Below are 25,000 nucleotides of genomic sequence, written 5' to 3'. Positions count from 1 at the left end.
GATAAAATTCAAATTTTATCTCTATAATAATTAAAACTTAAGAGGCTGCTATTATGAATATCAGAATAATGTTCTATCAGAAAGGCCTAAGAAGATAATAGTTGGGTAAGATATGAAATAGTGAGATAAGCTGGTAAGCTGCTAACAAAAAATGAAAGAATAAATAATCACCACACTGACACAACTGCGCCACTGACACATTTAATTTATTTACAGTCCACATAAATTTCATTTACTTGTGAAAAACACCATCTTTCTTGCCATGTTCATAAACGCTTGCCGGACTTGCTGATTCCTCAGGCTATAAATGAAGGGGTTTAGCATGGGGGCGACTGAGGTATTTAGTATGGCAACTCCCTTGGTCAATGATGCTCTATCTGCTGCTGAGGGTTTTATGTACATAAAAATGCAGCTGCCATAAGAGATGGAGATGACAATCATGTGGGAAGAGCATGTGGAAAAGGCCTTTGACCTCTGACTGGCAGAAGGAATCTTCACAATTGTTCTGATGATGTATGTGTAGGACCAAAATACTAATGCCAAAGTGAACATTAGGGTAAAGACAGCACAAGAAAACCCCATCTTCTCCAGGAACTTTGTGTCTGAACAGGAAAGTTGAAGCAGAGGGAAATAATCACAGGTATAGTGATCAATGATATTGGACACACAATAATCAAGCTGTAGAAGTAACATCAGTGCAGGGAAGATGATTAGGAAAGAAACCAGCCAGGAGGCAAAGACCAACATTTTGCAGACCTTCTGACTCATGATGGTCAGGTAATGCAGGGGCTTGCAAATGGCGATGTACCGGTCATAGGACATGGCAGCTAGAAGGTAAAATTCAGTAACTCCAAATAGAATAAGAAAAAATAACTGAGCTATGCAGTTGTTGAAGGAAATTGTTTTATCCCCTGAGATAATGGTGCCCAAGAACCTTGGTATACAGACAGTTGTGAAGGATACTTCTAATGTTGCAAAATTCCTAAGGAAGAAATACATGGGAGTCTGGAGGTGAGAATCCAGCAAGGTGAGAGTGATGATGGTCAGGTTCCCTGTGATGCTGAGTGTGTAGGTGATGAAGAGAAAGACAAAGATCACAACCTGGAGCTTTGGGTCATCTGACAATCCCAGAAGAATAAACTCTGTAGTTTCAGTATGGTTTCTCATTCGGAACCCACTTTTAAAATACCTTAGCCAGACATATTAGCAAAAACACAGATAACCAATTGAAGCTATAGAGTAGTAAATCTCGGTACCAAACTAGAATTTTGAAGAAATAAATCTTTCTCTACATCCAGAAGTGAAGCCATACAATAATAGCAATGGTTCATTAATTCCTCCCATTTTTATGGAAAACCTTTATTGAAAGGAAAAATTTAAACTAAATTAATTGCTAAACACAACATGAGACACAAATTATTTCAACCCACATATACTGACTATTGTGGAAAAAACAACTCTGGAATATCTATGGAGATAAAAAGAACTGTTTGGGGGCATGTAAATTAGTACAGTCATTATGGAGATATATAATAAAGCATCTTTCCAGTGCTTACTATGGGACTATTGCATGACTCAGTGATCTCACCACCGAGAATACATGCAATAGAAAGTATATTCAAATATATAGGAAATACTAACACTTCTATATTATTGTGGCATGTTATGTTCTAATAATTTCAATATGAAATCAATGTTGCAGCACATCAAAGGATAATGTACTTATGAAATCTTTTCCTCAGCCAGAGAAATGACTGGAATCATAGAATTTGAAGCAAAATATCTATAACTGAAGAACATTATGTTGAATAAAATAAGACAAACACAAAAAAGACAAGTACCATATATTTCACTCATATTCGAAATGTTTGAAATGCTCACCCAAAAGTCGAAATTGTAAACAGAACATTTAAAGGATTTGGGTTTGATTGGGCAGAAGTATGAAGGAACAATGTTTGGATATGATGAATTTTTGCTGCATTTATGTAGAAACACCATGTAATTATTCTAACATATATAATGAATGGGAATAAATAATAATAAAACAAGGTAAGGGAAACCAAATTGATAGATGTCATACAGCCTGAAGTGATAAAACAGGTGTTGTGGGTAGACTTCTGGACCCAGATACCTTGTATCGTTTAGAGATGCCTCCAAATTATCACAAATAGGACCACCTTTGTGTCATTGCTCCAATCTCCTTGCAAATTTTCCTATATATAAAAATTTAATTGGTTTAAGATTTACAAAATAATGAGAAAGCTATTTTATATTTAAGAGAGGTTGTTCTCTCCTTAGCCATCTATCGATGTTTAAGAGATCACTTTTCTAATTCCTATATCAACCTTTTCAGAAATTAGATGTGCTCAAACCATTTTCCCTCAATAGTCTTTCAATTTTTTTTATTTTTCATTTTGATTATTCTTCTGTCATACAACACATTCTGCCAGAAACATCTCCTCCCTCCCCTCCTCCTAGTCCCGCCACACACACACACAGACACACCTACTTTCTTGCCCAGATGCATTTCTCCTCCTTTTCCCTTCCAAAATGAGCTGGCCTCCCAGTGATATCAGCTGAACTGAGCATAAGAAAATACAATAAGTCTGGGTATATACCTTCATATCAATGCTGGACAAAGCAACCCAGCAGGATGAAAAGGGTCCCAACAAGCAGGCAAAAGATTCAAAGACAACCCCATTCCCATTGTTAGGAGTCCAACAAAAACCCCAAGCTAAAGAACCACAGCATATATTCAGAAATCCTGGTGCAGACTTTATGATGGCTGCTCCAGTATCTGTGAGCCTCTATCTGTCCTGCTTAATTGATTCTGTGGACCATGTTTTCCTGATGTCCCTGACCCCTCCTGGGTCCTATAGTCCTTCCCCTTTTCCTGAAGGATTTACCAAGCTCTGCCTAATGTTTGGCTGTGGGTCTTTGTATCTGCTTCCATTAGCTACTGGCAGAAGCCTTTGTGATAATGAATGGGCTAGACATCAATCCTATGAATATAGCAGATTATCATTCGGAATCATTCTATTGACTTTTTTTTAACCAATCTTGTTTGGTTCTACACTAGGTCTCTGAACCATCCAGCTCCTGAATCTTGGTCATCTACACAACGTTGGACATGGGCTCCCTCTCATAATATGAGCATCAGGTTAGATCAGTCATTGCTTGGCCACTCCTACCATTGACCAAGTGCATCTTAAAGATAGGGAAAATTGTGGGTTATAGATTTTGTGGTAGGGTTGGTGACCCAGACCCATCCCTAGCACTCTGGCCTGGTTACAGAAGATGGTTGCTTCAGGCTCCGTATCCTCAATTACTAGAAGTCCTCACTAAGGTGAATCTCATAGGTTCCAGGAAGTTTCTACTGACTAGGCTTCTTACTGCCATGTATTTCAGTGGTCTCTCCTGTACTATCTCCCTTTTTCCCCTCTCTCCACAACATGATCCCTTCCTTTTCCATCTTCACCCACCACCAGCCTACCCACAAAATGTATTATTTCCCTATCCCAGGAAGATCCATGTGTTCCTTGACACCAGACCTCTCCTATAAGTCTAATTTATCTGGATCTGAGGATTGCAGTGTGATTATCCTATACTTAACAGCTAATATGCAGCTAAAAGTGAGTACATATCGTTTGTCTCAAACTTTACATTGGATTGAGGACTTATCCAAAATATATAAAGAACTTAATAAATAGACACAAACCACCCTAATAATACAATTAAAAATGGGATATAGACTTCTCAATAGAGACTCTAAAAGCCAGAAGAGCCTGGGCAGATGCTTTACAATCTCTAGGAGACCACAGATATCAGCCCAGACTTCTATACCCAACAAAACTTTCAATAATCATATATAGAGAAACAATATTTTCTGTGAAAAAATCAAATTTAAACAATATCAATTCACAAAACCACCCCTACAGAAGATACTAAAAGGAAAATTCCAACTGAAGGAGGTTAACACACCCAAGGAAACACAGAAAATAGATATTTCCAAACAATCAAAACCACACATACATGAATGCACACACATACACACACAAACAAATACACACAATACCAATAACAATATTAAAACAACAGGAATTAACAGTCATTGATTATTAATATCTCTCAACATGAATGGATTCAATTCCCCCCAAAAAGACACAGGCTAACAAAATGGATGTAAAAACAGGATCCATCATTCTGCTGCATATAAGAAACACACCTCAGCATCAAAGATAGTTATTACCTCAGAGTAAAGGGCTAGAAAAAGATTTTACAAGAAATGTACCCAAGAAGCAAGCTGGAGTAGCAATTCTAATAGCTAATAAAATAGACTTTCAACCAATTAATAAAAGGAGATGAGGAAGGACACTTAATACTCATCAAAGGAAAAACCCACCAAGATATCTCAATTCTAAATATCTAGGCCCCAAATGCAATACCACTCCCATTCATAAAGGAAGCATTACTAAAGCTCAAATCACATATTGAACACCACACATTAATATTGAAAGACTTCAATACCTCACTAATAAACAAGTCATCATGACAGAAACTAAACAGAAAAATAATGAAACTAACTGAGGTTATGAATCTGGACCTAACAGATATCTATAGATCATTTCACCCAAACATAAAAGAATATACCTTCTTCTCAGCACTTCACAGAGCGTTTTCCAAAATTGACCTTCTATTCAGACACAAACCAAGTCTCAAAAGATACAAGGAAATTGAAATAACCCTCTGTACCTTATCAGATAACCACAGATTAAAGCTAAACTTCAAAAACAACAAAAAGCCTACAAACTCATGGAAGCTGAACAACTGTCTACTCAATGATCATTGGGTCAAGGAAGAAATAAAGAAAGAAATTACTCTCTAGAATTAAATGAAAACTAATACCCAGCAACTCCAAATTTAGGGACACAATGAAAGCAGTGCTAAAAGGAAAGCTCATAACACTAAATGCCTTCATAAAGAAATTTGAGAGATTTTATACTAGATACTTAACAGCATACCTGAAAGCTCTAGAACAAAAAGAAGCAAACACTGCTGGTAAGACTGTTATAAATAATTAAACTCAGGGCTGAAATCAATAAATTAGAAACAAAGAGAACAATACAAAGACTCAAAAAATTCAAGAGTTGGTTCTTGAGAAAATCAACAAGATGGATAAACTCATGGCCAAATGTCTTAGTTAGGGTTTCCATTGCTTTGAGGGGGCACCATGACGAAGGCCACTCTTATAAAGGACAGGATGTAATTGTGGCTGGCCTACTGATTCTGAGGTTCAGTCCATAATCATCATGGCAGGAAGCATGTCAGTGTTCAGGCAGGCATGGCACTGGAGGAGTTGAGAGTTCTACATCTTGATCCAACTGCATCCAGGGGAAGACTGAATCTCTCAGGCAGCTAGTAGGATGGTCCCAAAGCCCATCTCCACAATGACACACTTCCTCTAACAAGGCCAGAGTTCCTAATAGTACCACTCCCTGAGCCAACCATATTCAAACCACCACACCAAACAAACAAGGTAGAGAGAGAATAACCAAAAAAAAAATCATAAATGAAAAGTGAACAAAACAGCAGACATTGAGAAAATCCAAAGAATCATTTAGCCTTACTTCAAAAGTTTGTACTCCATAAAATTGGAAAATTTATTTAAAGGTACTATTTTCTTGATAGATTCATCTTACCAGAATTAAATCAAGATCACATAAACAATTTAAATAGCCATATAACCTTAAAGGAAATAGAAACAGGTGTTAAAAGTCTCCCAACAAGAGTTGGTGGAAGGATTGAAGGACCCAAAGATGACTGCAACTCTATAGGAAGACCAACAAAGTTAACTAACCTGGACCTAGGGGTCCCAGAGACTAAACCACCAACCAAATAGTGAGCATTGGCTGGCTCAAGACCCCCCTGCACATATGTAACAGATGAAAAGCTTGGTCTTCATGTGGGTTCCCCAACAAAAGGAACAGGGGATGTTCCTGAAGCTGTTGCCTGCCGGCTTATTCTCCTAACTGGGCCATCTTGTGTGGCTTCAGTAAGAGAGGATGCCCTCAGTCCTGCAGTGACTTAATATAAATGGGGGCTTGTGGGGGTAAGGATATGACACCTAGAGGTAGGGTTTCCCCTTTTCAAAGGAGAAGGGGAGAGAGGAATGAGGCAAGGATCTGTGTAAGGGGATACTGGGAAGAGAGGGAGACTGATATTGGGGTGTTAAGTGAACAATTAAATTTAATAAAATTTTTTAAAACAAACTCTCCCAACTAAAGAAAGCCCAGGGCCAGATGGAAAATTCTACCAAACTTTCAATGAAGACCAATACTCGTCAAACTATTCCACAAAATAGAAATAGAAGGAACACTGCCTAACTCATCCTATGAGGCTACAGTTACCCTAATAAGTAAATCAACAAAGAAAGAGAATTTCAGACCAATCCCCTTATGAACATTGATATTAAAATACTCAGTAACATACAAAAAGAACCCAGGAACACATCCAGCACACCATCCTCCATGATCAAGTAAGCTTCATCTCAGGGATATAGGGATGGTTCAACATATAGAAATCCATCAACATAATCCATCATATAAACATACTAAAAGAAAAAAATAGGTGGTCATCTTGTTAGATGCTAAAAAAGCCTTTGACAAAAATCCAGCACCCCTTCATAATAAAAGTCTTAGCGAGATCAGGGATACAAGGCCCATACCAATACATAATAAAAGCAATATACATCAAACCAACAGCCAACATCAAATTAAATGGAGAGAAACTTAAAACAATTCCACTAAAATCAATGCCAAGACTCTCTCCATATATATTCAATATAGTACTTGAAGTTCTAGATATAGTAATAAGACATCTATAGAAGATCAAGTGTATACAAATTGGAAAGGAGGAAGTCAAAGTATCATCATTCACAGATGATATGATAATATATATATATGTATATGACCAGAAAAATTATACCAAAGAACTCCCACTGCTGATAAACAACTTCAGTACACTGGCTGGATAAAAAGATTAACTCAAAAAAAAAAAATCAGGAGCTCTCCTTTATACAAATGATAAATGGACCGAGAAGGAAATTAAGGAAACAACACACTTCACAATAGTCACAAACAACATAAAATATCTTGGTGTAACGCTAACCACACATGAGAAAGACCTGTGTGATAGTGCCTCAAGTCCTTGAAGAAAGAAATTGAAGTCGATATTGGAAGATGGAAAGATCTTCCCTGCTCATGAACTGGTAGAATTAACTTAGTAAAATTGGCTATCTTGCCAAAAGCAATCTACAGATTCAATGCAATTCTCATCAAAATTCTAGCACAATTCTTTAGAAACCATAAAAAAAAATACTTAGTTTCATAAGGAAAAACAAACAAAAAAAAAACCCCAGGATCTCTAAAAGAATCATGTACAATAAAGACATTCTGGAGGCTATCACCATCTCTGATTTCAAGCTGCATTACAAAGCAATAGTAATAAAAACTACATGCTAGCCGGGTGTGGTGGTGCACGCCTTTGATCCCAGCACTCGGGAGGCAGAGGCAGGTGGATTTCTGAGTTCAAGGCCAGCCTGGTCTACAGAGTGAGTTCAGCCTGGGCTATACAGAGAAACTCTGTCTCGAAAAAAAAACAAAAACAAAAACAAAAAACAAAAACAAAAACAAAAAAACCCTCCATGCTACTGGCATGTATTGGATTGTATTTTCATAATTACATACTTCACAATATATGTTACTTACTTATTCCAAACTCCTTCAGTTCAGTAAATTTAAATGAAAGAACATATCAGAATACTGGTTATAAATATATTTTTGTATAAGACATTATTTATAAGTCCTTTTCCTGCCATCTCTTCAATTCTCCTTTCTCTTGTTCTGTAGCATCATTTAGTCCATCTGTTTGTTATTGATTAATAATAAGGGTTTTCTGTATCACCAGTAAGCCACAATTAACTTTTTATCATATAGAGCATAATTTAATACTTGAATATATCCAATTATCCCAATCTTGTTTCAGGTTTATCATGTATCTATTTTCTTAAACTTCTTGTTAATTTTAATGTTTTTCTAAACAATAGTGCTACATTCCTAACAATACATTCTAAACAATAATGTTCATTCTTCTTTAGTTTTTGAGTAAAGCTATGAAAATATGTAAGAAGATCTGTGTGGGAAGTGGGCAACAGAGGGGTGATGAGAGGGAGCACATGACAAAAGATCATTTCTACAGACAGTCTTTAAAACCTAGAAAATCCATATTAGATATTCTAATGGTAGGAGATACACTCTCCAATACCAGAAGTACCAAATTATGCTTTTATGTAAAAATATTTATGAAAAGTCAGTGGATTATGCATATGTTAACATACAATACATTTAATGAGGATCATGGGTATTCATAGTCCTTTTGAGGAATTTAACTTCAATATTAATAAAAGTATACATGATTCTTGAAGTCTTCAACTACTACACAGGTATAATTGTAGAGTGTGAAGAATATCTTATTGCATTTATCTTTTCATCTGAGCTTATCCTATATGAATTCATATCCTTATGTTTTCTCTTCACAGAGCTTGGAAAAAGTAATTAATCTTTCATTTCCTTCTATGTATCTAATCAAAATTATTGTGATACTTTATCCAAAACAATAGAGACACATTTTGCCATGGGAATAAAAAACACTGATTATTAATATTTGTTAAGTATGATAGCTGTAAAGCACTTTGGGGGGTGTTTAAATCGGACCAGCCTCAGATCTTGCCCTCGTCAAACCTATGACATCAAGCAAGTACTTATAGGTATCCTCCAGGTAACCCAGGGTGCTCAAGGAAAACAAAACTCTTATCTATTAAAGTGTGCGTTGTGCTCAGGGCTCAGAGGATGCTCTTTGGGAAATTGATGAAGAGACTTTGAAGAGTTCCATATTATTCTTATGGACATGATTTATGTTAATAATGTTATATTGTCTGCTAGGTTAATATTTCCTTTAATAATACCACTGTACTTTTCAACATTTTCTGTGTTTACCAAATTTTCTACTTTTCAATTGTATCATAGAACACATATAACAAAAATGTACTTTAGTGGTTATGTCCCAAGCTTTCTTTCTAGATCATGGATTCAAAGCACATATAACAAAAATGTACTTTAGTGGTTATGTCCCAAGCTTTCTTTCTAGATCATGGATTCAAAGATTTATTCAGAGTTCTGGTTAATACATTACACAAAAGAATATTTAAATCAAGATAGAGACAATATCTGGTTCAGCCCCTAGTCATAAAGCAATATGCTTAGTTTAGTGTTTCAGACGCTAACTCACAATATAGGATTCCTTGTAGACTTTTTATTAACTTCAGTGAAGCAATGACTTCTCAGGCGAAGCTATTCAATTATTAGCAGACTTATACCATTATAATTTCTTTTGCCTAAAAGAGAAAATAAAAACAGTTTGTTTAGAACACTGCAAGGTGCAGTGGTGGGCAGCAGCAAGAGCGCCACTCACAGTTTCTTATTATTTTGTCATGAATGTGGATGGTTTTGTGTAGAGAAATGTCAACAAGTAATATTGATCAATTTCAAGGATGATGGACACATTCGGTTATCAGCACTAACAACACTGATTACAGAAAGAAATCAGAGGGAAGAGAGACCATCAAATCCCATCATTTTGTAAATTAATAAAAAGTGAACACCCATATTTGTAAGTATTCATGGCAAATGTCTACTCAGAATCTAATGGTTTCAGGTCATTACTATCCAGGTATAATCAGGCAAGAGAGAAAAAGAAATGTCAGTAAAAACTAACACATAAAACAAAATTAAATTCCTTAGGAAATCATAAAGTCTATTTAGCATCTTGGAAAGCTTATGCTCTTTGAGGTCAATGAGAAGTTGATTGAATACACAAAGGGAATATCTATGCATTCATGGCATCAGATTAGTTAATTCATTCAAATTTTGTTTCCTCTGCTTAAAGTGGACTTGAAATTTAAACAAAATTATGCAAATAATCTCATTTTTTAAAATCATGCAGCATTCAGGCTATAAAAATAGCTGCACTAATGTTTTATATTCCTTGAGTTTTTACCAAGTTTAAAGTTGAGGAAGGATATTCAAAATACTTTTGAATAATTACAAGTACTGTTGAAGCAGTGAATAAAGACATCTATGCTAACTCTCATCTAATTTAATGCAGTATGGAAGTTCAGAAAATTTGTACAACACACATTTAATTCCTATGGTCAACACATATTAATACAATCTCTGAATACCTCTAGTAAACACACATTCCCTGACACACAGTCTACACAGACTTTGACTAAACCACAGACACACATAGTATTTCCTTATTTTTAATCAATGACTAAATTGATTAGAAACATGCTTACCTTGCCTCTGGTTCTCAGAATGTTTCACAGGAACTGGGAATGGCTGTAATGCATTGAAGACATCGGTGAATGCATAATCAAAGGAAATCAGAATTTTTAAAAACACTCTATTCTCTCTTTGCTGAAGAGTGATATATCTCATTGACTACAAAGAGGAAGGATCAAGAAACATAAAGTAAAAAATTATTGTGTGTTTGAAAACCATCAAAATGATAGCATCTGTTAATAAATGTTTTATCTATAATCTCTGCAACCAGCTCAAGGGACTAATTCTGAGAATCATAATTGCTGGAAGTGGAATGTACATAAAACACAAAGGAATATCAACTACAACAGACATTTGTGCTAAAATTGGATAAGAAGCCTTAAGGGACAGTGTCCAGTAAGACAAAAGAGAAAATAAATCAAGGAAATAACAGCATTGCATGCAAAAGTGTTTTCCCCTTTGGCATTATCAATTTTTGAAATAACTGTAGTCAAGTGAATACAAAATATTAATTTTACTAACTTTTGCACCCATCTTATAGTATGTTTTGACCATATTCACCCTGTCTTCTAGATCTTCCTAAAGCCACCCTCTCTTCCCTATACACCCAACTTTGTGCTGTTTTTTTCCCCCATCAAAACCAATTTGTGCCACCCATAATCTTGGATGTATGGCCTTCTTATGCAACATGGTTGACTTACCACAGGTAGTACTATTAAAGGATGCTTCCTCTTTCAGAAGCTAACAATTGCCATAAGTTTCTCTGCTAGGAATTGGACTTCCTGCCTACCTCTCCTCTCTCAGCTGGTATTTGGTCTGGCTTGATTTTGAGCAGGACTTGTGCAGGCTGCCACAATTAGTGTGAGATCGTGTGTACAGCTGTCCCTGGGCCTTGCATTCTTTCTGCCTAATACTGATTCTCAATGTGGATATCTGCTAATGTGTTATGTTTTCCAGATTGTGAATCTCCTACAAAGAATATGTGCATTCTTGGCTCCATTGTCTTCAGTAAGCTTGCCTGGATCAGTGTTTACTGCCGTGGTACTACTTATGCCTTGTCCTTTTCTTTCTGCTGATCTTATTATTTAATAGAAATGCTATTAAAATTTTTTTTATTTTTACTGATTCACATTATAATACATATGCATATATATAATTAACCTTATTCTCTTCCTTAATAACACTATTATGGATATGTTAAGTGATATATATTAAGATAGATATATTAAGTGACATATATTATATATAGAAACAAAATATTGTTAATTTTAAAAATTAACAAAATTTATTGTGCATGATATTAGTCAAAAAAAAACCACACAAGTAAAGCAAAGGACATTTTTATTAGTTTGCTTTTAAAAATCAAGTTATCAGATTTGCTTTTGCTCAATTTACTTGATCAAAACTCTCAAGTTCCCTCAGCAGCAATTTATCTATTTATGAACATAGGGGAGAAATTCTCATTTAACATGTAGCTATGATGACTATATTAGATATGGTATATAACACATCAAGTCTAAAACATGGCATAGAATAAGTATGCCTTATGGAAGAAAGGGTATTGTCTGAAAAATCACCCTTAATCTCAGATTGTCCCTAAACATATGTTTCTGTATAAATACAAAATGGACAATTTATACAACTTGAGAAAATTTGTTATTCAGCTTAATTTAAAAAGAGAAAATACTATGAACTTCAATTTGCCTATAAGTTGAAAACCATGACAGAGTTCCTGATTCCTCCGAGATGAAAAGAATGTCTCTTGGGACAGCCCATCTCACCTTTGTCAAACAATGAAGAGTCTGCAGGAGAATCATGGGATGGGTACTGAAACAATTTCTGCCCCTCACTCCTTCCATATAAAAGGAAACATGTCTTATTTCTCTGGCAGACTCTTCAACTTTGCCTGGATGAGAAAGTCTGCTTTTTTTTTAAAGTCTGCCTCTTGCTGTGTGTGCTAATAAACACAGTCCAATCGGCTAAAAGGTCAGACTCCTGTTTCTGTCTTCTGTCTTGTTAAGCTGTCTCAGACATCTAATACATGGTGCTGAGAAGTGAAAAGGAATCCAAGGCCCACTGGTGATTTGAGTCCTCCATATAAAGGGACCTCCTCGCTCTCATCCATTCACCTTGGTGCTAAAGAGGCCCAACAGGGCCACCTATCTCTCAGGCAGTCATTTCTTTTCACTCTTTGACTCTAAGCACCTCTCTTCTCACATTCTTCTGTCTTGCACTGCCCTCCAGATGTGAGGCCAAGTGTCCATTTGACAAGCCATGAATTTAACACAGCCAAACAGCAAGACAATGTAACTCATGGGGCCAAACTCAGAGATGCCCAGGTTAGGGCTCTGGGGATCTGGGAGGCCCTGTCTATCTCTTCTTCTTTTTTATTTTTATTTTTGAAGATTCATTTATTTGTGGGGAATGGATGGTAAGTTGGTACAGGTACCAAAGAGGCCAGAGACATCAGATCTCCTGGAGCCAATGACAGGTTGTTGTGAGCTACTTGATGTGAGTTCTGGGAACTGAACTCCAGTCCACTGGAAGAGCAGTATGTGCTCTTTTTTTTTCTTCTTCTTTTTTTTATTACGTATTTTCTTCAATTACATTTCCAATGCTATCCCAAAAGCCCCCCCCCCCCACTCCCCTTCCCATTCATTCCCATTTTTTGGCCCTGGCATTCCTCTGTATTGGGGCATATAATGTTTGCCTGATCAATGGGCCTCTCTTTCCAGTGATGGCCGACTAGGTCATCTTTTGATACATATGCAGCTCCGTCTATCTCTTCTTGAGACTCACTTGGCTGAAGGTTCCAGGAGCTTTCAATTGACTCTGAGAATTGCTTGGTGTAGAATTTCAGAAAGCTCTGGGAACTTTTCACGTGGCCAATGGTCTCTTGACACTGACAACTATAGTAATTTGGGATACCCACCCTACTTTCCAGGCCTGTTCAATCAATCTGAAATCTGAGGGATGCCTCCAGGTGGTTGGATTTGGTCCATGTTTTTACCTTGTTTTAGCATGTCCCACGGTTTCAAATTGTCCTTCCCAAAGGACATACCCTACATACCCTATCCTGTATTGTCTGCCTACAGGATAATCTAAAATGAACTCCATTTGGGAGAACTCAGACTCATGGTCCAAATCTGGCTTTCATGTTTTTTGGATAAATGGCCACTGCCAGCCAGATTTTAGGACTCTATATCTTAGTATCTAAATTGACATTAATGCAGAAAATCTTGAAGAAAAGGGACCAGATAACTTAGCACGAAGTTCATATTCAGGAAATGGAGAAATTAAGACAATGTGGAATTCTGCCAAACATCAGAAAATAAGGCTTCCACCATTACGATCTTCTACTTCAGCCCCAAAGATTAAAGTAATAACCATAACAAGGGAACTCATTTTGGAAAATGGAAAAAATATGAATATGTCTGTTTATTCAAGTTTGGCTATATTGTAGGGAGCCAAGGAAGCCTTTGAGTGAATTGTGATGAGTAGATGAAATCCTGAGTCAATGTACATTATTGAAAAGGATCAAAGTCTCAGGTTGCCATGGGAAAGGCTTCTTCTGGCCAGGTACAAGTGTTTACGAATAATTGACTTGTATGTGTAAAAAGTAATAACTGCAGTTTCATCCTTCAATCACTGCAACCTAAGACTGCTCCCCTACAGAGACGTCCTACCTAGACTGGCTAATCCACCTTCTCCTGCTGTATATAATAATGTACCAATGTTCTGGGTTGTTGCATAGTTGGTACCATTCTTGACTAAGTGAGCAGGTCCACCATATCTCGAATTTTCTGTTCTATGTATATGTGAGTCTGCTTTATTCCCTACTTCATCACATCAGTCAGATTTTCAGAACCAAGTCATGTTGGGCATGGCATTTCATGACAATCCATGCAAATTTTGTCATGTAAAAAAGAGTAAAGACTATTGATAACCAACAACTCATCTATAAAACATAAATAAGGAATTCTATATATTAGAAACTATTCAACTATCCTTCAAGTGGCAGTCACCTGTCACAAGGGCCCCCAGAACATCCCTGATATTCCTAAGGGATAGGCTGACAGACAGAAGTCCAAAAAACAGTCTTAGAGATTCCTCAAGACTTATCAATTTTTCCTCCAAAGATGGATAATATAAAATTAAAGTATGTTCCCCAAGAGGAAGAACAAGGTAGCAAGCAAAGAAGATAATTAGAAATAATGTACTATTGTATCAAGCCCTCTACTGAAAAATAATGAAAGACATACATGTTTCATTCATTCGGGTAAAGATGCCAACTTGTAAATAAATAGCTTACTATTCACAGGACAGCGACTGACTTTATGGTAACACAAGTATGTCAGGCCTTCACTTTATATGTACACAACTCTGGCCATCCTCATTTTCTTATGTTCATTGAGCCAATCCAGGAAAATGCAAGTTATTCAAGTGGGGACTGTCAAATAAACTTTACTCATATGCTTCCTTCTATGTGCCAATTTCAAGTATATTTTGGTGTTTGTAAATATCTTCAGTGGCTAGATAGAATTTTTCCCCACTAGAACTGAAGGGGACATCGAAGTGGCAATGGCCTGGGGCAAATAAGCTTAGTGTTTGGCATCCTTCATTCATTCAATAGTGATAACTGACCTTCCTAAATTTCACAGGCAATCCAGTTTATATCTAGGACCCTATGGATAAAGCATTACCTACATTCTACTTGGCAACCATTAGCAAAGTTGAAAAGACAAACAAAACAATTAAACAGATCCTAACAAAGCATTGTCAAGATAACTGATAAAAATAAAAAACAATTGCCCATCACTCTCAGTAAAGTTAAGACACCTCTAAAATCTAACACCAAATTCATCCCCTGTAAGTTGCAGTATAGAAAACTCTTACACTAAATTTTGTCATAGACTCTGAACACAAGAAGCCCCAGAAGGATGGGAACTGGGCTATGCCCAGTCAGGAGATTGGAACTACAAAGGGTGTGGATCTAGAGGACTGTGTTCTTAAAACCTGGAAAGGGAGGCACACAAAATGTTTCAGTCTTCAATTGGGAGATATGAGTGGGTAGTTTTGAGCATTTCTATGGCTATGAAACTGCTGGGAGTCAACAGTTGGTTTCATATCTTCTAAATACATCAGGTATTTCAAGGGAAGAAATCTTACCTGAATACGCAGGGGAAATATTTCACACCTGTGAGATGATAGATGCTCTCTAACTTCTTTTTAAAAATCAAAGTTTAGTGTTACCCTGCTGATTATTGACTCAGGTTGTCTGAATCATGCCTGTTCTGGCTGCTCCCTCCTCTCTCTAGTAATTGTACCCCCAAATGGTGCATGAGAGATTTCCTAAACCTGAAAAATTCAAATTCTTTGTCCTGCACTATTCTTCCTTCCTATTTCTTTTTTTTTAAAGATTTATTTATTTATTTTATGTATATGAGTACACTGTGGCTATACAGATGGTTGTAAGCATTCATGTGGTTGTTGGAAATTGAATTCAGGACCTCTGCTCACTCTGGTCAACCACACTCACTCCATTCGGTCCTGCTCACTCAGATGCAAAGATTTATTATTATAAATAAGTACACTGTTGTTGTCTTCAGACACAGAAAAGGGTGTCACATCTCATTATGAGTGGTTGTGAGCCACCATGTGGTTGCTGGGATTTGAACTCAGGACCTTTGAAAAAGCAGTCAGTGCTCTTACTTGCTGAGCCATCTCACCAGCCCCCTTCTTTCCCCTTTCTATAGGAGTAAGACATCTATCTACTAGTTCCTATTCTAAACAAAGTGGCTGATTTTACTAATTCCTCTGGCTGCTAGGTATGTTCTAAAATACAACTGCATCAACTTTCCAAATTTGAAGGCTGCCCACTCAGGACATATCTTTGAGGTGGATGGAAACATAAATTTTCTTTTTCTCAATTTAATGGAACTAGCCCATTCATAGGAATAGGAACTGTCTCCTTATGTGATTTCAGTGTATAATTTGTATGTGAAGAAAAATAATGAACACACTGAGAACTAGAAAGTGATAAGAACTCAGACTATAAATACTATGAAATAGCCAAGTTTTATCTTTCCTTTATAAAATGAATTTCCCAATTATTTCCCTTATAATATATGTTTAAATTTATGTTCCAAGTTCTCTACATTGAACAATTTGAAATGAAAGATATACAAGGGAATCCATATATATATGTATATGCATATATATGCAAACTTTTATAAACTATTGTTTGTGATTAGTTTTCAACACTTCTGTACAACTCATTCTTTACTGCATCACCAGCATCTGGTTTTAATTTTTAAAAAAATGTGTTTCTCATAAAAGCTTGATGTCAAAATCTTCTCACCAAATAAATGTAGCTTACTTCTAATTTCTAGATTAAAAGTCTTACAATAGCATACTTATACCAAGATTCATATTTTTCTTTTGATTTTTGAGATTGTAATATACCAACCCTCCCCTTTCATCCCTCCAGATTCTCCTATATTTGACTCTCCTTCAAATTCATGACCTCCTTTTTTATTAATTATTACTTTATGCATATATATGCATTCATATATATGTGTGTGTTAACTATAACCTGCTCTGTCCATATAGTGTTACTTGTATATATGTTTCTAAGGTTAACTAGTTGACACTGGAAAACCAACTGGTGTCCTCTTCTCTAGGAAAGATCGCATGCATCTTCACCATGTGTGTGCATAGTTCCAATGAAAATAAGAAGGGGAAATCAGAACCTTAGAAAATAGAGGAACAGATATTTGTGAGCCACTGTGTGGGTGCTGGAAACTGAATTCAGTCCTTCTGCAAGAGTGTTTTTAATTGCTGAGCTAATCTGATTATGTTATTAATCTCTCAATTCCTTCTACCCATTTCATCAAAATTACTTTCAATTTACTTTCCTGCCACCCCACAGTCAAAAACTCTGACCCATAATTGTTCCTGTCTGAAAGAACTGCAGGGACAGAAATGGAGAGGAGCCTGAGGAAAAGGAGAACTAACAACAGGCCCAAAAGTGAGATCCAGCTCAAGGGGAGGCCCCAAGACCTGACACTATTATTGAGGCTATGGAGTGCTTACCAAAAAAGGGCCTATCATGGCTGTCCTCCCATAGACTTAACAAGAAGTTGAAAGAGTCAGATGCAGATATTTGCACCCAATCAATGGACAGAAGCTGGTGACCCCAGTGGTTGAACTAGGAGAAAGGTGGAAGAAGCTGAGGAGGAGGGCAACCCTGTAGGAGAACCAGCACTCTCAATTAACCTGGACTCCTGAGATCTCTCAGACACTGGACCACCAACCAGGCAGCATACATTAGCTGATATGAGGTCCCTGGCACATATACATCATAGGACTGCTGGGTCTATCTATGTTCAGTCAGAGAAGATGCACCTAACCCTCAAGAGACTGGAGGCCCCACGGAGTAGGGAGGTCTGGTGAGGGAGAGGAAACATCCTCATGGAGACAGGGAGGTGGCAGCAGGGAGAAGGTATGGGATGTGGAACAGTTTCAGTTGAAAATTAGTCATAATAAGTAACATTTGCTGAACATGATGGTTACAATTCATCTTCAGAGTTTTATTCCCAAAATATTGTTTTGTCCTGCTCTTTATAAATCTCTATTATCAGAATATATCAACAACAACTCTCCAAATGAACACTGAAGGAAATAGAGGGGGAGTGGATTAGGGGAGAGGGAAGGTGGGGGGCAGCCAGGAGTGAAGGAGGGACAACTGTGGTTGGGATATATTGTGTGAGAGATACGGACAATTTACATGATGCTGATGGGAAGGAAGCCTCTATATTGAAGGATATGCATTTGAAGGGTCAAAGGACATTCCTTTATTTATTCCTTTCGATTAGAAACTGGTTTTATTTATGGCTGGTGACTGTGTTCACACTGTGTACCTATGTATATTTTGCTTTTGTTAATTGTATTTCACTATGTACTAGATCAGTGGTTCCTTTTTTTTTTTTTTTTTTTTTTAAATTAGGTATTTAGCTCATTTACATTTCCAATGCTATACCAAAAGTCCCCCTTACCCACCCACCCCCACTCCCCTACACACCCACTCCCCCCCTTTGGCCCTGGCGTTCCCCTGTACCGGGGCACACAAAGTCTGCGTGTCCAATGGGCCTCTCTTTCCAGTGATGGCCGACTAGGCCATCTTTTGATACATATGCAGCTAGAGTCAAGAGCTCAGGGGTACTGGTTAGTTCATAATGTTGTTCCACCTATAGGGTTGAAGATCCCTTTAGCTCCTTGGGTACTTTCTCTAGCTCCTCCATTGGGAGCCCTGTGATCCATCCATTAGCTGACTGTGAGCATCCACTTCTGTGTTTGCTAGGCCCCGGCATAGTCTCACAAGAGACAGCTACATCTGGGTCCTTTCAGTAAAATCTTGCTAGTGTATGCAATGGTGTCAGCATTTGGAAGCTGATTATGGGGTGGATCCCTGGATATGGCAGTCTCTACATGGTCCATCCTTTCATCTCAGCTCCATACTTTGTTTCTGTAACTCCTTCCATGGGTGTTTTGTTCCCACTTCTAAGGAGGGGCATAGTGTCCACACTTCAGTCTTCATTTTTCTTGAGTTTCATGTGTTTAGGAAATTGTATCTTATATCGTGGGTATCCTAGGTTTTGGGCTAGTATCCACTTATCAGTGAGTACATATTGTGTGAGTTCCTTTGTGATTGTGTTACCTCACTCAGGATGATGCTCTCCAGGTCCATCCATTTGGCTAGGAATTTCATAAATTCATTCTTTTTAATAGCTGAGTAGTACTCCATTGTGTAGATGTACCACATTTTCTGTATCCATTCCTCTGTTGAGGGGCATCTGGGTTCTTTCCAGTTTCTGGCTATTATAAATAAGGCTGCTATGAACATAGTGGAGCATGTGTCCTTCTTACCAGTTGGGGCTTCTTCTGGATATATGCCCAGGAGAGGTATTGCTGGATCCTCCGGTAGTACTATGTCCAATTTTCTGAGGAACCGCCAGACTGATTTCCAGAGTGGTTGTACAAGCCTGCAATCCCACCAACAATGGAGGAGTGTTCCTCTTTCTCCACATCCTCGCCAGCATCTGCTGTCACCTGAATTTTTGATCTTAGCCATTCTCACTGGTGTGAGGTGGAATCTCAGGGTTGTTTTGATTTGCATTTCCCTGATGATTAAGGATGTTGAACATTTTTTCAGGTGCTTCTCTGCCATTCGGTATTCCTCAGGTGAGAATTCTTTGTTCAGTTCTGAGCCCCATTTTTTAATGGGGTTATTTGATTTTCTGAAGTCCACCTTCTTGAGTTCTTTATATATGTTGGATATTAGTCCCCTATCTGATTTAGGATAGGTAAAGATCCTTTCCCAGTCTGTTGGTGGTCTTTTTGTCTTATAGACAGTGTCTTTTGCCTTGCAGAAACTTTGGAGTTTCATTAGGTCCCATTTGTCAATTCTCGATCTTACAGCACAAGCCATTGCTGTTCTGTTCAGGAATTTTTCCCCTGTGCCCATATCTTCAAGGCTTTTCCCCACTTTCTCCTCTATAAGTTTCAGTGTCTCTGGTTTTATGTGAAGTTCCTTGATCCACTTAGATTTGACCTTAGTACAAGGAGATAAGTATGGATCGATTCGCATTCTTCTACATGATAACAACCAGTTGTGCCAGCACCAATTGTTGAAAATGCTGTCTTTCTTCCACTGGATGGTTTTGGCTCCCTTGTCGAAGATCAAGTGACCATAGGTGTGTGGGTTCATTTCTGGGTCTTCAATTCTATTCCATTGGTCCACTTGTCTGTCTCTATACCAGTACCATGCAGTTTTTATCACAATTGCTCTGTAGTAAAGCTTTAGGTCAGGCATGGAGATTCCACCAGAGGTTCTTTTATCCTTGAGAAGAGTTTTTGCTATCCTCGGTTTTTTGTTATTCCAGATGAATTTGCAAATTGCTCCTTCTAATTCGTTGAAGAATTGAGTTGGAATTTTAATGGGGATTGCATTGAATCTGTAGATTGCTTTTGGCAAGATAGCCATTTTTACAATGTTGGTCCTGCCAATCCATGAGCATGGGAGATCTTTCCATCTTCTGAGATCTTCTTTAATTTCTTTCTTCAGGGACTTGAAGTTTTTATCATACAGATCTTTCACTTCCTTCGTTAGAGTCACGCCGAGATATTTTATATTATTTGTGGCTATTGAGAAGGGTGTTGTTTCCCTAATTTCTTTCTCAGCCTGTTTATTCTTTGTGTAGAGAAAGGCCATTGACTTGTTTGAGTTAATTTTATATCCAGCTACTTCACCGAAGCTGTTTATCAGGTTTAGGAGTTCTCTGTTGGAATTTTTAGGGTCACTTATGTATACTATCATATCATCTGCAAAAAGTGATATTTTGACTTCCTCTTTTCCAATTTGTATCCCCTTGATCTCCTTTTGTTGTCGAATTGCTCTGGCTAATACTTCAAGTACTATGTTGAAAAGGTAGGGAGAAAGTGGGCAGCCTTGTCTAGTCCCTGATTTTAGTGGGATTGCTTCCAGCTTCTCTCCATTTACTTTGATGTTGGCTACTGGTTTGCTGTAGATTGCTTTTATCATGTTTAGGTATTGGCCTTGAATTCCTGATCTTTCCAGAACTTTTATCATGAATGGGTGTTGGATCTTGTCAAATGCTTTTTCTGCATCTAACGAGATGATCATGTGGTTTTTGTCTTTGAGTTTGTTTATATAATGGATTACATTGATGGATTTTCGTATATTAAACCATCCCTGCATCCCTGGAATAAAACCTACTTGGTCAGGATGGATGATTGCTTTAATGTGTTCTTGGATTCGGTTAGCGAGAATTTTATTAAGAATTTTTGCATCGATGTTCATAAGAGAAATTGGTCTGAAGTTCTCTATCTTTGTTGGATCTTTCTGTGGTTTAGGTATCAGAGTAATAGTGGCTTCATAAAATGAGTTGGGTAGAATACCTTCTACTTCTATCTTGTGAAAAAGTTTGTGCAGAACTGGAGTTAGATCTTCTTTGAAGGTCTGATAGAACTCTGCACTAAACCCGTCTGGTCCTGGGCTTTTTTTGGCTGGGAGACTATTAATAACTGCTTCTATTTCTTTAGGGGATATGGGACTGTTTAGAAGGTCAACTTGATCCTGATTCAACTTTGGTACCTGGTATCTGTCCAGAAATTTGTCCATTTCGTCCAGGTTTTCCAGTTTTGTTGAGTATAGCCTTTTGTAGAAGGATCTGATGGTGTTTTGGATTTCTTCAGGATCTGTTGTTATGTCTCCCTTTTCATTTCTGATTTTGTTAATTAGGATTTTGTCCCTGTGCCCTTTAGTGAGTCTAGCTAAGGGTTTATCTATCTTGTTGATTTTCTCAAAGAACCAACTCCTCGTTTGGTTAATTCTTTGAATAGTTCTTCTTGTTTCCACTTGGTTGATTTCACCCCTGAGTTTGATTATTTCCTGCCGTCTACTCCTCTTGGGTGAATTTGCTTCCTTTTTTTCTAGAGCTTTTAGATGTGTTGTCAAGCTGCTAGTATGTGCTCTCTCCCGTTTTTTCTTGAAGGCACTCATAGCTATGAGTTTCCCTCTTAGAAATGCTTTCATTGTGTCCCAAAGGTTTGGGTACGTTGTGGCTTCATTTTCATTAAACTCTAAAAAGTCTTTAATTTCTTTCTTTATTCCTTCCTTGACCAAGGTATCATTGAGAAGAGTGTTGTTCAGTTTCCATGTGAATGTTGGCTTTCTGTTATTTATTTTGTTATTGAAGATCAGCCTTAGTGCATGGTGATCTGATAGGATACATGGGACAATTTCAATATTTTTGAATCTGTTGAGGCCTGATTTGTGACCTATTATGTGGTCAATTTTGGAGAAGGTACCATGAGGTGCTGAGAAGAAGGTATATCCTTTTGTTTTAGGATAAAATGTTCTGTAGATATCTGTCAGATCCATTTGTTTCATCACTTCTGTTAGTTTCAGTGTGTCCCTGTTTAGTTTCTGTTTCCATGATCTGTCCATTGGTGAAAGTGGTGTGTTGAAGTCTCCCAATATTATTGTGTGAGGCGCAATGTGTGCTTTGAGCTTTACTAAAGTTTCTTTAGTGAATGTGGCTGCTCTTGTATTTGGAGCATAGATATTCAGAATTGAGAGTTCCTCTTGGAGGATTTTACCTTTGATGAGAATGAAGTGTCCCTCCTTGTCTTTTTTGATGACTTTGGGTTGGAAGTCAATCTTATCAGATATTAGGATGGCTACTCCTGCTTGTTTCTTCATACCATTTGCTTGGAAAATTGTTTTCCAGCCTTTCATTCTGAGGTAGTGTCTATCTTTTTCTCTGAGATGAGTTTCCTGTAAGCAGCAAAATGTTGGGTCTTGTTTGTGTAGCCAGTTTGTTAGTCTATGTCTTTTTATTGGCGAGTTGAGACCATTGATGTTAAGAGATATTAAGGAAAAGTAATTGTTGCTTCCTGTTATTTTAGTTGTTAAAGGTGGCATTCTGTTCTTGTGGCTGTCTTCTTTTAGGTTTGTTGAGGGATTACCTTCTTGTTTTTTCTAGGGCGTTGTTCCCGTTCTTGTATTGGTTTTTTTCTGTTATTATCCTTTGAAGGGCTGGATTCGTGGAGAGATAATGCGTGAATTTGGTTTTGTCGTGGAATACTTTGGTTTCTCCCTCTATGATAATTGAGAGTTTGGCTGGGTATAGTAGCCTGGGCTGCAGTTTGTGTTCTCTTAGTGTCTGTATAACATCTGTCCAGGCTCTTCTGGCTTTCATAGTCTCTGGTGAAAAATCTGGTGTAATTCTGATAGGCTTGCCTTTATATGTTACTTGACCTTTTTCCCTTACTGCTTTTAGTATTCTATCTTTATTTAGTGCATTTGATGTTCTGATTATTATGTGTCGGGAGGAATTTCTTTTCTGGTCCAGTCTATTTGGAGTTCTGTAGGCTTCTTGTATGTTCATATGCATCTCATTCTTTATATTTGGGAAGTTTTCTTCAATAATTTTGTTGAAGATGTTTGCTGGACCTTTGAGTTGAAAATCTTCATTCTCATCCACTCCTATTATCCGTACGTTTGGTCTTCTTATTGTGTCCTGGATTTCCTGGATATTTTGAGTTAGGATCTTTTTGCATTTTCCATTTTCTTTGATTGTTGTGCCGATGTTCTCTATGGAATCTTCTGCACCTGAGATTCTCTCTTCCATATCTTGTATTCTGTTGCTGATGCTCAAATCTATGGTTCCAGATTTCTTTCCTAGGGTTTCTATCTCTAGTGTTGCCTCGCTTTGAGTTTTCTTTATTGTGTCTACTTCCCTTTTTAGGTCTAGTATGGTTTTGTTCATTTCCATCACCTGTTTTTATGTTTTTTCCTCTTTTTCTGTAAGGACTTCTACCTGTTTGATTGTGTTTTCCTGTTTTTCTTTAAGGACTTGTAACTCTTTAGCAGTGTTCTCCTGTATTTCTTTAAGTGATTTATTAAAGTCCTTCTTGATGTCCTCTACCATCATCATGAGATATGCTTTTAAATCTAGGTCTAGGTTCTCAGGTGTGTTGGGGTTCCCTGGACTGGGCGAAGTGGGTGTGCTGGGTTCTGGTGATGGTGAGTGGTCTTGGTTCCTGTTAGTAAGATTCTTCCGTTTACCTTTCGCCATCTGGTAATCTCTGGAGTTAGTAGTTATAGTTGACTCTGTTTAGAGATTGTTCTTCTGGTGATTCTGTTACCGTCTATCAGCAGACCTGGGAGACAGATTCTCTCCTCTGAGTTTCAGTGCTCAGAGCACTCTCTGCTGGCAAGCTCTCTTACAGGGAAGGTGCGCAGATATCTTGTATTTGGACCTCCTCCTGGCCGAAGAAGAAGGCCCAAAACAGGACCTTTCTCAGACAGTGTGTTGCTTTGGCAGTTCCCAGGTGGTACAGACTCTCACCTAAGCAGACTAAATTCCTAAGTTCCTTGGAGTCCCGGGACCAAGATGGCGACCGCTGCTGCTGTGGCTTAGGCCGCCTCCCCAGCCGGGTGGGCACCTGTCCTCCGGTCCGGAAGGTGGCCGGCTGTCCCCGGCCCACACAGGGTGCTGCCTCAGCGCCTCTGTGCTTCTGCCTGTTCCAGAAGCTGTCAGGTTCTCTGGCGCACCCTCTCACCTGTTCAGACTAATTTCCTAAGTTCGGTGGGTCCCGGACCAAGATGGCGACCGCTGCTGCTGTGGCTTAGGCCGCCTCCCCAGCCGGGCGGGCACCTGTCCTCTGGTCCGGACGGTGGCTGGCTGTCCCCGGCCCACAGAGGGTGCTGCCTCAGCGCCTCTGTGCTTCCGCCTGTTCCAGGATCAGTGGTTCCTAACCTTCCTGATGTTGCAACCTCGTGTTTTATTGATCTCTGACAATAAAATTATTTCAACTGCGACTTCGTAACTGTAATCTTGCTATTGTAAGAATTGTAATGTAAATATCTATTACGTGACTCCCAATGGGGTCGCGACCCACAGGTTGAGAAGTTTTCTCTCCATGGCCTTTTTTTTTTCCAGTATGTTATTATTTTTATTAAACCGAATAATAGGAGAAGGGGATGGGGAATGGGAAGGTAAATGAATTCT

The 25,000-nt window shown here is 38.0% G+C and overlaps 1 protein-coding gene across 1 annotated transcript; it reads right to left on the bottom strand.

Annotated features, from left to right (window-relative positions):
• Positions 1 to 228: 228 nt before the first annotated feature.
• Positions 229 to 1,167, bottom strand: Olfr786 (olfactory receptor 786). The gene has a single exon (NM_146549.1). The coding sequence runs from the start codon at positions 1,165 to 1,167 to the stop codon at positions 229 to 231; it is 939 nt and encodes a 312-aa protein (NP_666760.1).
• Positions 1,168 to 25,000: the final 23,833 nt, after the last annotated feature.

The sequence above is a fragment of the Mus musculus genome, chromosome 10 (assembly GCF_000001635.26).
Source record: "Mus musculus strain C57BL/6J chromosome 10, GRCm38.p6 C57BL/6J".
Classification (NCBI taxonomy): domain Eukaryota; kingdom Metazoa; phylum Chordata; class Mammalia; order Rodentia; family Muridae; genus Mus; species Mus musculus.
The sequence above is the reverse complement of the archived record's forward strand: the minus strand, read 5'-3'. Positions and strand labels throughout refer to the sequence as shown.

Excerpts from the sequence above, each read along its gene's own strand:
- Olfr786 (NM_146549.1), bottom strand. The coding sequence starts at position 1,167 with ATGAGAAACCATACTGAAACTACAGAGTTTATTCTTCTGGGATTGTCA.